This window comes from Volvox carteri, assembly GCF_000143455.1.
Source record: "Volvox carteri f. nagariensis unplaced genomic scaffold VOLCAscaffold_52, whole genome shotgun sequence".
Classification (NCBI taxonomy): domain Eukaryota; kingdom Viridiplantae; phylum Chlorophyta; class Chlorophyceae; order Chlamydomonadales; family Volvocaceae; genus Volvox; species Volvox carteri.
In genome coordinates, this window is record NW_003307595.1 from 123,468 (window position 1) to 137,996 (window position 14,529).

A 14,529-nucleotide genomic window follows, 5' to 3' on the forward strand; every position below is an offset into this window, starting at 1 on the left:
TCATGTGGGTGCTTACCTGGCTATCTCCGGCACTCCTCCCAGGACTGACCACTCACTCACCTCACATTTTACACGTTTTCAACACGATGAAAGTACGTGATTTGCATTTCCCCCCCTTTTGGAAGTGGTTTCCCCGACACACCACCATCTTGTTCTGCCCTGTTGCCTTGACCTCCAAAAGTGATTCTGTACGGCAATTTACGACACTGACGAAATCCAGCCATTCGCAATTTTTTCACATATCACGAGGAACAAAGAAATGAGAGCGGCACGTGCGGCTTACACAGGCGCGTGAGAGGATGCAGCTGTTACTGTCACTGTTACTGTTACTGCTGCTGCTACTGCTACTGCTAGAGGAGTGTAAGATTCAATACCTAAAGAAACCCTTCCCCCTCCCCCCTCTCCCCTCTCCCCTGTAGGGGTGTGCACCTCTTCACGCGCACTGTGCCGCGAGAGCTCTCTCGCCCTTCACAACTCCTGGTGGGCGTCCCACCTGGACTGCAGCTCCTCCACCACCACCTCCTCCTCCTCCTCCCCGGGCTCCGAAACCACCCTGGACCCCCCCTCCGCCGCATTGACGTCCTCCGCAGAGACCGGGAGCTGCCGAGCTCCCCGCGATACCGGCGGGGGTTGTTGACCCGGGGGGTGTTGCTGTTGTTGCTGTTGCAGTTGCAGTTGGCGATTCTCCGCCTCTGCAATACGGAGCGCCGCATCAAGATCCGCCTCGTACGACAAGATCTCCGGTCGGATCTGGGCCGCGAGCGCTGCCAGCTGCTTTTCGTACTTGCGCCACCGGCCCACGGACGTGTTGTACAGCGGCTTCCGTACCTGTCGTATTCGAGGGTGATCCGTGGAAGAGTACTTGGTTGCTAGACACACACCCTCAACCCCAGGTTCCCCTTCCCGAGCTCTGCCGCCCCTCCCCTCTCCCCCCCATCCCCACCTGCGCCACACTGGCAGTGGCCACCGTCCTGTTGGCGGTGTGGAAGTCCAGCACCCGGACATCCCAGGTCAGACCGCAGTGGGACAGCAGCTGGCGAGCAGAGACCTCCGGAAAGGCAACCACCTGCGCGCGTGTGCATGCATGTATGTATGTATGTATGTATGTATGTATGTATGTATGTATGTATGTATGTATGTATGTATGTATGTATGTATCCGTCTATGTTTTTCCTTCTCCCCAATCATCTGTGCTTCGTCGTAATCCCCCCTCCCTACCCGCGGCGCGGCTCGGTTCATACACACACAAACACACACACCGGCGGCCAACAACCCCTCCTCCATCATACCCCCCCACAGTTTTGGGTCCCCATCTCTTCCCCCCCCAGCCCCCCCCCAACACACACACACACAGCCCCAGACCTGCTCGTAATGCAGGGTGAGCAGTCGGCCCGGCGGCAGCACCTGCCCCCAGTGCGCCCCCAGGGCCGCGGCCATGCGGATCTGCTCCCCAATGTGGTCCAGACGCCAGGACCAGGGGACGCCGCTGTAGCCGAAAGGCTGGCTGTAGCACGACAGTGCCACGTCAAGAGGATGCCGTACGACGTGTACGATGCAGGCGCGTGGCAGCAGCATCTCGATATATCCGATCTACAGCGGAGTGATGGTGGTGGTTGTTGGTGGTAGTTGGTGGTTGTTGGTGGTAGTTGGTGGTAGTTGGTGAACAGAGGAGTGGGGAGGCGGGCGGCGGCGTGGGATGGGAAAAGGTGTGTGGGGTTTCGAAGAAAGGTTTCGAAGGATCCATCCGCAGTATGTGCCGTTTTTATTTGAGACAAATCCTTGTAAAACCGTAAATGGGAATTAATGCCCGGTTGCCCCTGGCTCCCGCTGTTCTGTGTCCGGGGCCATGCGACCACGGTGGCGCACGTCCACTCCTCCCCCCTCCCATGCGCCCTTCTCCCCTCCTTCCTTTTCGAGGAAAGCACACAGACACACAGACAGACAGACAAATACACACACATGCACACACACGTCTGTCATACCTCTGCCGCTGCTGCACTGGCTGCTTTTGTAGCCGTTTCCGCCCTGGGAACCTCTCTCGGTTCGTTGAGGCGGGACCGCTCATTGATTGTACAAACAGCGAATGTAACAATACTCACGCATACACTTACAAACACACACACACGCACAAACACATACACACACACAGACATGGTGACGCCCGATTGGGACCCACGGAACGAATGAATCAGGCGCGCAGGGGGCAACATTGCCATCCCCCTGCCGTACACGCACCAGCCAGAGGTTCCGGAGCATCTTGTCCACTATCCGTACAGGGGGGTTGTTGGGGTCCCAACCAGACGCCACTGCCCGCCGCCGCATCTCCTCCACGTACCTGGTGGACAAATCACCACCACCAGTAACATCAACAAAAGCAACACCACCAGTAACATCAACAAAAGCAACACCGCCAGCAGCACCAAGGACACCATTTACGCGGAGCACGGTTCTCGTTTTGCTGTATGTGTGTATTGGGTATGGCCTCAAGGCAGGAAATGGCAGCTCCATAACAGCTCTTTAGGTCGTTCGAGGGGTGGTGGGTATTCCAGGGTGTTGTGCGGGAGGATGAGTACACAGACACGGCTAAGCCTGCAGCGGCGGACTAGATCTGCACACTTAGCCGCGGGGCAGTGGCGGAGTAATAATCCTGCAACGGCCCTGGACCAGGGGCTGTATACACCGGGTGCTGGTGGTTGGATGGCTAAACCCCGGGCGGCGGCGGCGGCAGGATTCGCGAGGGTAGGGTGGCGCTATTGGCGCACCGGTGTGGGTGGAGTGAGTGCAGCCATTGGTAGGTCATCGCGCAGCTGTAGAGCATGCGCTTTCGGTGGAAAAGGGAGGTTGCTGCGCATCTGAGCTGTTGTGTGTGTGTAGCTGGCTGGAGGAATCGAACAGGTGACGGCGCCTTGCGTTGATAAGGGAGAACGGCTAGGACTCTGATCGATGTAATATAACGCCCCTCCAATGATGGAGAGTGCTTCGGCGATCGTTCCCGTTGGGGTACAGTACGGTTAGGTGCCCCTGGCCAGCATCAGGCCCGGATCGATATGTAACAGGTATACACACACGTACAGAGATACACAAACTCTGTTTAAGCACCCCCCGCACACACAGATGACATAAAAACACATATAATAATAATAGTAATAATTTTAATAATATAATAACTTGCCTGACCGCTCCAAGCCCGTGTTCGATTGTCGTCCCCAGCTCCTAGCCACGCAGCGAACCCCGTTCAAACACACAGCCCCCCTCCCCCTCCTCCTCCTCCTCCTCCCCCTCGTCCTCAACGCATCCCCGCTCTTTCTCACCTCCGAAACACACACGCCGCCGCTTACCGTCGTCCGAAGTCCGCCAGAGCCGCCCGGTTGGATAACCCCTGAAGAACAGCCCCGAGTGGGGAGTGGGGTGGGAGTGGGGTGGGAGGGCTGCGGTCGGTAGCTGTGCCGCTACCTTCAAACATGTGCTGCTACTCTCTCTCTCCCTCTCCCCCCCCCCTTCACACACACATACTCACACCATCATCGCCATTTCCCTTATAGCGGATCCCTCGGTAAATCACAGGGGACGCACACCATGCTGCAGGCGGTAGTTCGGCCGAAGGTCAGCCGGAGGCGGCCACGCACCCCCCAACAGCCACCCACTGCACACACACACACACACACCGCTATCCCCACCTGCTTCATGAGCAGCTCATTCAGCCGGGGGGTGAGTGGCGCCAGGGCGGTGTCCTCCCCCGCGGCCCATACTCCGGGGTACCGGGACAGCATCTGAACGTGTGTATGTGTGTATGTGTGTGTATGTGCGTTCGGGAGGGGCGGGGGGGAAGACGAATCACAGACGGGGGAATGGGGGGAAATGGCGGGGCCATGATCACACCCAAAAGACAAGACAACAACTGCTGTGCGCGCGCGTGTGTGTGTGTGTGTGTGTGTGGTGGTGGTGGGAAGTGGGATGGAAGTAGGTAAAAAGGGGGCGGAGAGGGGAGCAGATATACGCTCCAAACACCAATCCGAGAGACACGACTGTGACGGTGTCCAAACACCAAACCGCCAACTGCCTATCAAAACGCCTACCATGTCGTACACTAGGCCCGTACGAACCGTAAAAATGCGCACGTGGCGCCTGATGCTGGGGATTGGGGGGGGATTCGGGGTGATCAAACCCGGCAACAACAACACTTGCAGCACTCAATTATCTCGACCAGTAAGTGCTAGCAGGACTGCTGCCAAATGTCGGTACGACACACCACCTACCCCATCCGGCTCCTTTTCCCCCCTCCCCCCCCCTCACCGTTTCCACCAGCGTGCTCCCCGACCTGGGCAACCCCACCACAAACACCGGGGACTCCTCCCCTCCCTCCCCCTCCCGCCCCCCCCCTGCCGCTAGCTGCCTCATCAGCCGCCCGCCGAACACCCCCCGGAGGGTCAGCAGCTGCTGCCAGTCCGTGTCGGGGTGGTACGGCTGCTGGGAAGATATCAGGGAGTTGGCCTGGGGGGGGACGCGGGAGGGGGGAAGAGGGGGACTTAGGCAGGGAAACATGGAACTAACTGCCGGGGGCGGGGTCGGGGACGGGGGACACCTCCACCGGGGGAGGGGAGGGAAAGACGAACCACGTGAACGAGTGAAGCTGCTGCCAAGGAAAGAAATGTACAAGAAGCAGAACTGACCAAAAGGCGTCCGTGAAGACGGCGATCTCGGGATGACGTAGTGAAGAAGATGTCGGAAAACTACCTACCTAGCCGCCAAGACCAAAATAAGCGCAGAAGAAAAGCAGTAATGCCAAGCCGTAAAGAAGTAAAGGTAGGTGTAGAGGCGGCGGAAAAGTAGTAAAAAACTGCTGACGTGAAGCTGGAATAAAGTTTGCTGCCGGCCTGGCGGCGGCATTGACGAGGTTTGGCGGAGAACTGGCTGATTAGCTGGTAATAAGCTGCTGGTGATATGCAAGTGCTCCTCCCAAACCCCCAAAAAAACGCGCGACCGACCCGACCGACCCGACTATCCTAGTCCGGCTAGCCGACCGACGCAACGCAATAAAGCTCGAACCTCCTTCGGACTCACCTGGCGGCCAGGCAGCGGAAGTAGCGGGCAAAGGCACATGCGCGGCAGAGGGGTCACAAGGTTGTGAGCAGGGTGCGATAAAAAAACAAGAATACATGCGAGTGCTGCTGCTGCAAGAAGTTTTAACTGGCTGGCTGAGGAAAAAGAAGAAGCCAAGGGAAAGGGGGAAGAGAGAAAAGAGATTTAAAAAGGAGTTTATAAGAAAGGCGGCGCAGGGTGATATAGGAAGTGTCGTACGAAGGGGAGGGAAAGACGAACCACACGCGATTGAAGCTGCTGCCAGGGCAAGAGAGTAGCAAACGTAAAAACTGACCGAAAGGCGTCCGTGGCGACTGTGACGACTGAGACCTCGGGATGACGAAGTGACGTTGATGTCGGAAATCCTACCTACCTAAGCCGCCAGAATTAAAAAGCTGAATTGTATAGCCAATCCGTAAAGAAGTAGGTGTAAAAAAGTAGTAGTGAAGGCGGCGAGTAAAATAGTGCTGTCGTAAAAGGTGGCGTAAAGTTGCTGGCCAGGAGAAAAGGCTGATTTGCTCATACTGAAAGGCTGTCGGTATGCAAGTGCTCCTCCCAACCCCCCAAAAAAACTAAAACGCGCGACCGACCCGACCGACCCGACTAATCTAATCCGGCTAGCCTACCGACGCCAACGAAGGGGAGGGGCTTGGAGGGGCGGTTGGATACTGACTTTGGCGGCCTGTTTAAGGAGGGTAGCCCCACCTCCCCTCCCCTCCCCTCACCTCACCTGGTCCAAAACGCGCCACACCTCCTCCGCCTCCACATCCCGGGTCTCAAGAGCCTTAGCCAGCGCGAAGTACAGCCAGCCCAGCTCCGAAACCCCGATATCCGCCAGCCAGCCGCCCCTGGACTGATCGCCGAAAGGATCGCTACTGCCTGCCGCCAATCCCCCCACCACACCACCATCACCGTGATTAATACCACCACCGCCAACAGCGGTGGTGGTGGTGGTGGTGGTGGTGGGTGGTCTCGGAGCACCCGTGAGAAGGCGCTGCAGTAGGCCGCTCTCCTCCGCCAGCTGTACGGCAGATTGTACGAATGTCAGCAGGTCATCCGGCAAGCGGTTCATGGCCGCGCAGGCCTGGTGGGAGGTGGGGCGAGGTGGGGTCGGGGGTGGTTATCGGCCGCGTGGAGGGGTTTCGCGGGACAGCGGCTAGGCGGCGTGCGGGTAGCGGGTGGCAGCTAGTGGCGGTGCCGGGATGTCTGCTGGGGCATTACACACCAGCCGCCCCGCCACAGTAGGAGGAGAGCAGCGGGGGGCGATAGTACGACACTGTACGACAACTGACCCTTACCCCCGTAAAACCCAATTCACCTCCACCAACCCCCCTATTGGCCCCCCACAAAAACCCACATATTCCTCCCCTCACCAGCGCCAGCACACGCTCGTCCGCGTCCATCTACTTGGACGGCCCAAAAGGGCCCCCTGGAATTAAAGCTTCGTGTTGAAGCCGCGACCTGACAGCCCCTGGTATTGCTCCCTGGGCTCCGATACCCCGATACACGCTCTACCCCCCCTCCTTACCCGCCTGAACAGCAACACACATACACACACGGCCCCCACCCGGCCCCGCACTCCCCCCACCGCCAACACGGTCCCACCTTGGCGAAGCAGTTCGGGTCCAGCCCTAGTGCCCCCAGTGCCGTATTCACGTACGCCGACTCGGACTCTGCCGTACGACCCACCGCCGCCAGCGCCTTCCCCCGGTTGAACCGGAGAGCACACACCGACGAGGACAACCAGCTGGTGCCCGAGGGAGAGGGAGAGGGAGGGGCAGCGCCACCAGCACCACTTATCCCAGCGCCACCGGCAGAAGCGCCAAGAAGGATTTCAGCCTGTGGGGTTATCAGGGAGGTGAGGGAGGGGGAAGGTGAGGGAAACAAGCGCGCGCGAGCGTGTGTGTGTATGTGTACGACGGAAGGTGCGCCGGGGACGAGTGGGGAGTGCAGGGAACACGTTCAAAGTATACGGAGTGGGGATGGGGGTGGGGTTAAGTAATGTGCACCAGCGGGAAATAGCTATGCAATCCCCCGCCTTTCTCCCTTCCTCTCAGACTCCTCGCACACAACTTCCCCCTTCAACCCCCCCGCCCTGCCTCCCCCCTTCATCCCACCCACCCACCGACCCACCTCTCTCAGTCCCCCCTCCAGCTCCAGCAGAGCGTGGTGCGGCCGGTCGGCTTCCAGAAGCAGCGCGGCCAGATTGCCAACCAACATCAACCGCATTAACCGCAACCGCCGCGCCTCGGGGTCCATATCCGCCCCGGGGTCCTTGTTCTCCTCCTCCTTCCTAAGTCGGGAGTCCGGGTCCAGGGGGCCCTGTCGGACGGGGTTCTCCCGGGGGCTGCGGAGGGGGGGCGCCAGCTCCGAATCCAGCGAGGCGATGACCGCCCTGTACGGCAGGGAGGGTAGGGTGGGAGGAAATTATGGTATGTATGTATTATACGTACTTCCAGGCTGTGGAAGCTGGTCATCCAACGACAACGACAACTTGACCCGCTTGACTACGACACCGAGAGGGAGGGTGGGGGGCCGTTAGGAATAGGCCGGAGCAGATGCCATAATTCGTGTATGGCCTCTGCATTAAGACATGATATGACATGGACGCGTCACAACATACGGCACACACAACTTATGGCGCTCTTGGCGAGGGTCAGCAGGGCCCCGTTTCCGTCACCTAGTTCGCCGGCAAGCATTCCCCGCTGTCCCCGGCCTTCTACATGAACACACCGGTAATGTTCTTCCGCCTCCGGCAACCGGCTGCCACCATCTGGCCGCAGTAGATTGAGCTGCTGCAGCGCCACCGCAATATCCAGTCGCAGCTGCTGCTCCTGTGCATGAAGCTGTCGCAACAGTTCCTGAGCTTCAGAAAAGCTGAGCGGGCATGAAGCGGCGATGCCGTTGCCAACACGATGGGTGCAGCTATTCGTTAACTCTGCAAGAGAGACACGAATTTGCTTCAGTTGCCCTCGTAAGGTATTGAGCTGGATCTCTCGGGGGTCATCCTGATGCTGCCGTCGCGCCTCAGCCTTGGAGGGCCGCTCCGCGATTGGACTAGCGGGAAATTTAGACTCCGAGAGGGTCCCGGCAAGAATTAACATTGCGTTCCTCGGGGATATAAGATGATGCATAAGCTTGCATGGACGCGAAACCAGTTTGTTGGAGCTGTCCCATAGGAGCTGTCGCGGAAATTGCTGAAGCAAAAAGAGTAAGCTTAACACCACACACCTTCTTATGAACAACATGTGCAATAGCATTGTTATCTATTTCGATTCCAGCACGGGAAGTAATACGCATCGGGAGCTATAGTCCGTTCCGGATGCCACCGTAACTCTTCTAACTGCAACTGACGGGGCGAGTCGAAATACTTATTGCCGGCAGTGAGTTGCCAAACGGCCCATTCTTGCTTCAGGAGTCCTGAATCAGGACAGATTTCTACTTCTATCCATGACAGGGCAGCAGCCAGGCGCACTTCAGCTTGAGGAGGGGCGATATTACAAATGGGGTGGGAACCGACAGCCAAGTCGGTCACTAGCCGAACGTACAGGCACAGCGGGCTGTTCATCCTACCCCAGGGACATATGCCCTGCACAGACCAAAGAACGATGCCAAAGGAATTACCAGCGCTGATGGCCACAGATGCTGTGACCCGGGGAAGCGCCAGCTGGAGAAGCTCCCAGCCCCTACCAACACCTCCGATTTCTAACGTTGGCTTGCCCACCTGAAAGGTGGACAAAGAGATGTTGGATGAAAAATGGACGAGCATGGGACTGAGACACAATTACTAATTGCGCAACCCGGCAAGAATGTCGTAACAGGAGGCGCTGCGGCCGGGGCCGAAGCACGGTGTCCTTGAATAATAAGAGAGGAAACACGGTAAAATGCAAAGCGCAGAAGCCAGGAAGATGTGCAGTGTGGAATAGTGGCCGAGCATAAGGCGGTCACAAAAGTTCACATGACGCAAATCGACCAGACATATAGGCAACAAGACAAATACGGAACGAAGAACTAGAAGAACGAGAACTGCAGGAAGAGACGTGTACCTTAAAACCGTGAAGTACATCTGCAAGATTGATGAGCAAAGCGTTCACAGGGAGAGGAGGGAGAGGAGGGAGAGGAGGGAGAGGAGGGAGAGGAGGGAGAGGAGGGAGAGGAGGGAGAGGAGGGAGAGGAGGGAGAGGAGGGAGAGGAGGGAGAGGAGGGAGAGGAGGGAGAGGAGGGAGAGGAGGGAGAGGAGGGAGAGGAGGGAGAGGAGGGAGAGGAGGGAGAGGAGGGAGAGGAGGGAGAGGAGGGAGAGGAGGGAGAGGAGGGAGAGGAGGGAGAGGAGGGAGAGGAAGGAAAGGAGGGAGAGGAGGGAGAGGAGGGAAAAGAGCACGTTTATGTTGCTTTATTCCCGTGTTTGTCTTTTCGGACAACAAGGTTCAGGACGCTTCTCCGGACCCAGTCATCCCAGGATTACCCAAACGCGTCCCGGGCAAACCAGGCTAAGATGCCGGCCTTTCGGCCACCAAGGCACAAACCAGGTACAAGACGAAGAGTGTGTTTTGTAGTGTGGAGTTTGTTACACGAGCACAGCCCAACAGTTCGCTTTGCTCCTTGTAAGCTTTCCATCGGTAGTCGCACCTCATTCGACTCACCACACTCGTGCCATTTACCTAAGTCCCATCGCAACATGGGCTGCAGCCCCCTCAACCACAGTAAGACGATTTTTCAGGTGGGCAAGCCTACATACGCGTAGCGTGAGGTTTTTCCATGTTCCTGTGTTTTATGGCGTTGGCTGCATCCGCACTCATACATGAAATGTGGTCACACTTTCATCCGGCTGTCAAAGGACGGTTGATACCACACTGTCCACGCAGACGTCCCTTACATCTTTATTTCGGCTTTCATCCGTCAAAACGTAACGGACCTTTCTTCACGTACATATGCACATGCCAACGACCACTCGTCCCAAACGCGCAGCTTCCCTTGCCAAGTCCGTCTCAAACTGCATTGAGACTAGTTGCACGTATACTACCTCATCCAGCGTGCCGTTAAGAAACGCCGTCTTAACATCCAACTGGTGCAGCTCAAGGTCACGCACTGCCACAACAGACAGCAGGGCACGCAGGGTGGTGTGCTTGCTCTTGCTCACTGGGGCAAACACGTCCTCATAATCCCTCCCTTCCACCTGCGCAAACCCCTTAGCGACCAGCCGGGCCTTGTAGCGAACAATGTCACCCTTTTCATTTCGATTAAGGTATAAACCCCAGCCTATAATGATATTCGTGCCGAAGAGGGATTCGATCATCAACAGAGCATGTTGGAGGCCATGAAATGGGAACCCGCACGTCTTGCGAGGATGTTGGAACGTATGTGGGCTCACCGAAACTCAATTACCCCCTTTGGACGCTAGTCTGGGCTGATGTGCGGTGTTTTCCTTTCCTCCGTGGCTTTTAGGCGTTGTAGTATTGCCCTTGGGCCTTCGGCTCGTATGGGTAGTCTTACAGGTATGGGGTCACGCACCCCCAACTATGTAACACACACACATAAACCCCAACTTTACCGGCAACGGACGCACTCCCTTTGGCGGTGTCTCCAGCTCCCACACAGCATGCGACTGCATGGAAGCCATTTCCTGGTCCATCGCCTGCTTCTACATCGGCCAGGCAGGAGGACGTTTAGCTTCCTCGTAGGTCCGTGGTTCCCCCGGAACTGCCACCATGTTTAACCGATCTGGCGGTTTTCCCTTGTTGGACCGCTGTGAGCGACGCAGCTGTTGTTCTTGATCGCTTGGCTCCTCGAAGCCCGGTTGATAAGGGTTAACCCCAGGGGACTCTCCCCCATCCGAATTCGCTTCCTGTTTCTCTTCCGACTCCGTTCTAGGTTCCCTTCTGAATCCTCTTCCAGGTCCCCTTCCAAGTCTTCTACCAGGTCCCCTTTTCCACCAGCACCGAACACTTTCGAGGTAACCAGAATCTTCCACGTCGTCATTGTTGTTTTCATCGTTAAATAACGTCGGTAACAACTCTTCTTCATCAGCACCTAGGTTCACCAGAACGTACCGGTCTGGCTCTTCTAGGCCGAACACATGCTCTTGAAACTTCACATCACGGCTCACAATATGGCTGCCCGAGGGCATCACGACACGATATGCCTTCGTATCAGGCTCGTAACCTCCGAATGCACCCCCTTTCTGGACCGCGGCTCCAGCTTCAACTGCTGGGGATCCGGTACACGGGGCACATACGCCACACAGCCAAACACCCGCAGATTTTAAACGTCTGGCGCCTCCCCATAAAACCGTTCGTAGGGAGTGCCCTTCAAATCCCGGTACGGCGAACGCTTTCGTAGGAATTCGCCGTCAGCACAGTATATGACCACATGCTCGTGGGCCGTTTGCTTTCTTATAGCATAGACCGCACATTTTCCAACAACGTCCGGTTCAGGCGTTCTGCCCGCCCGTTTTGCTGCGGAGTATACGGCGCAGTCGTATTCCTTTCCGCCCATAATAATCGCACTATTCGGCATTCAGAAAACCACTAAATCGGACCGCACAGGTCCATGTGGACTAGTTGTAGATACTCCTTCGCACGAGATTCTGACCCTGGGAACGGCTGACGTGGATGCAACCCCATTACGCACTCTGCACTCTTCGCAGACCGATGCATATATGCACCTCCAGCTTCCCGCAACGTTTCAGCTGACACGCTCAACCCATGCACCATCTCCTCACTTTTCAAGCGCAACATATTGCCCACCTTAGCTCAGGTTGCCAAAATGCGCATGCCACAGTTTTGCGTGTAGGTCGGCCTGAGTTGTAGCTAGAGCTACCAGCTCGCGTAGACTCCAGTCGCGCGCACTCAGATTATAAACTGAAGAATCTTTGCAATCTGTCCAGATGAGCCAGCTTTCCTGATCATTGCGCACCCACATGAACCTAGTAAACCCGGTAAACGTAGCTTCACGTGCCGGGTTGGCCGGGGCATGTCTCCCGTTGGACAGCAAGGCGCTCGCTCTGCTGGCCTGATGAGTTACCCTACAATACAATACCCTCGCGACCGCTAAAACGTTTGTGGATGATTGGAGGCCTGGTGATACACTCTGCCCCCGAACTGTCGAGCCTTCAACGGCCAGAATGCATGCTACGCTTACGAAAGGGTGCCGGGTGTGTGACCCAGATGCCTGCCATGCACGATGTAGTAAGAAAGCTATAGTTAAGACCAGCAAAGCGCCGGACCCACTCGGCTCCGATCACGGCTGTCACCATTCACTGGTATTCATGAGTGTGTCGGTTACATTCCAACAGCTATTAGTCAGGGCTCCGAAACCCACATTGGTTCTGTTACCCTTTGGGCGCCATGTATAGCTTTTCTTGGTGAAATGTCAAAGTGCTTCACTACTGAGGGGGGTACTGACGGGGGCTCCGATCCGGGGTTCATCAAGTGATGCCCCTCCCTAACCCCTGACCCCCCGTATTTCACCTCCCAGCCAAGTCCGGACCTCGGCATCAGGTCTTGTTCACCTAACCCTGCTCGTGAGAAAACCCGACATGACACCGCCGTCACAGCCGCTTCAATTGCTGGCGCTGCTGTTGCGCTGCTGTTAGCAGCTCACCGTTCGGTTCAGGAGCTGCTTGTTTCGTTTAAAAGTCGTTTACTGTTAGCTGCTTCTCTCCTACTCAGGCTCCTCTTGTTTGCTGTTCCACCCCCTACCCTAAAACCCTAAAGTCAACAGGATCCTGACAGGAGATGCATATTGTAGGAGTGTCTGTGTCTGTGTGTCTGTGTGTGTGTGTCTGTGTGTGTGTGTCTGTGTGTGTGTCTGTGTGTGTGTTTGTGTGTGTGTCTCTGTGTGTGTGTGTGTTGTGTACGGAGCCAATCGCGGTAAGACGGAGGACCTGGACGTGCGGTAGGCTACTGCACAGTTCCTCGCGATGGCTGGCCCCCCAGTTCGTTCAGATACATCGCTCTCCCAGAATGTGGTCGGTGTCCCCAGAATCACAGTAGTACCCACGACCCATCATCCATCTGCTTGTTGTTGCCTTGTTATGCCGAACTGAAATCGAAGTCAAGACCACGAGGCAGAGGACGAGCGGGCAGAAAACAGCTGACCTCTGGTTGACTAGGAGTGGCATTGCACCGACTGCATAAAAGACTTCACCGCAACGGACGAATGGAAACGCGGGTGGCCAGGAGAGGAGGGTGCAGAAGCGCTGGACGCGCGCGGCGGCGAGATGCAGGATGTGTTTGCCGCGGCCAGCAGCAAGCCAACTAAGCGCGACGACAGCAACAGCTGAGGATTCATGTGACGAGCTTGGCACTCTGGGAAAAGGGGGGGGGTCGAGATTCCATAAAATGAGGCTCTCTTTTTCCATAGAATGAGGTCCTTTTCTTCCATAAAATGGCATGTCCTTTTCCATAATATCTCCACAATAATATGGATTGCTGCCAGGCCCCACTGCCAAAAAAGGCGGGCGGTAGCCTTTCACCCCAGGAAGATGGTTGGTAACCTGTACGGCAGTACTACAGGGCCGAGAATGGCGGGCGGTGACCTGTACGGCAGTCCAGCTACCTTTCACACTGGCGCTGACCTTTAAGGCAGTCCACACGAGAAAAAAGGCGGGTGTGACCTGTCATGTTAATCTTTATGCTATGTGTTGAAAGGTTACAGTGTAGGAGTCTTCTGGGCCCCTGGAACACAATGTCATTCCTAGCCACTATACAGCACCGTCCACCATGACTACAACTACTGTACTAACTGTGAGTCCAAGGCCGGATTCATGTGACGGCCATGGAGAAGCCCAGAGCATTGAAGAGACAGGCCGGCGAAGGCCGACCGGGAAAGGTAATTCCATATAGAGAGAAGTAAAAAGGTTCTGTGATCCTTCAGCTGTTGGGAGTCCTTCCCAAGGCCCTCAGGCCCTTAGGCTTTCGGCCTAAAGCTGCACGTCTCGCCGGCATCCTGACCTTCACGTCCCTTAACCCGTTCGCTCCTCACCTACCGCAGCTTTTTGCCAGACGTGTGGCTGCTGACTTTTCAATGTCCAGAACCATTTGTAACGATTTCCCGGTCAAGCTTGTTTCCACGTAAGGCACTTCGCATGCACGTCTTGGAGCGGCACGCCACGTGTGCATGGATTTCCCTAAGTTCGGGAAACCGGAGCTGAGCAATAGGCCCGACCCAGATCGCGCGGGAGTGGGAGTCCAAGGTTGTTTTGTCCTGTCTGTAAAGGGGAAATCCAGCACTGCAGTATCATTACTCCTTCCTGTTTGTGCAGGGAGTGCAGTATGCTCTGCGCAAAAACCTTGGCGGGATGTGGCGGTCCCCCCTCGCCAATGTGTGCAATTTGTAACTTGTATTAACAATGACTCACAACGGCTTATGACAGTGGCGCACGGCGTCATGCAATGGATGTTGCTAAGGCGGACTGATTCCACGATGGTGTCGCCCGTGTATCAATGCCGT

General features: G+C 56.5%; 1 protein-coding gene across 1 annotated transcript in view; it reads right to left on the minus strand.

Annotated features, from left to right (window-relative positions):
* Positions 1-10,007, minus strand: part of VOLCADRAFT_96413 (uncharacterized protein) — a gene marked incomplete at both ends in the record, with an annotated part of 18,614 nt that extends 8,607 nt beyond the window's left edge. Inside the window, 15 exons of the mRNA XM_002955494.1 lie at positions 494-828; positions 944-1,048; positions 1,363-1,590; positions 2,236-2,335; positions 3,339-3,379; positions 3,678-3,770; positions 4,294-4,491; positions 5,047-5,061; positions 5,810-6,163; positions 6,685-6,918; positions 7,213-7,474; positions 7,813-7,956; positions 8,628-8,803; positions 9,126-9,145; positions 9,992-10,007. Of these exons, the coding sequence (XP_002955540.1) occupies positions 494-828; positions 944-1,048; positions 1,363-1,590; positions 2,236-2,335; positions 3,339-3,379; positions 3,678-3,770; positions 4,294-4,491; positions 5,047-5,061; positions 5,810-6,163; positions 6,685-6,918; positions 7,213-7,474; positions 7,813-7,956; positions 8,628-8,803; positions 9,126-9,145; positions 9,992-10,007 (2,321 nt within the window). The remainder of the gene's footprint in view (positions 1-493; positions 829-943; positions 1,049-1,362; positions 1,591-2,235; positions 2,336-3,338; positions 3,380-3,677; positions 3,771-4,293; positions 4,492-5,046; positions 5,062-5,809; positions 6,164-6,684; positions 6,919-7,212; positions 7,475-7,812; positions 7,957-8,627; positions 8,804-9,125; positions 9,146-9,991) is intronic.
* Positions 10,008-14,529: the final 4,522 nt, after the last annotated feature.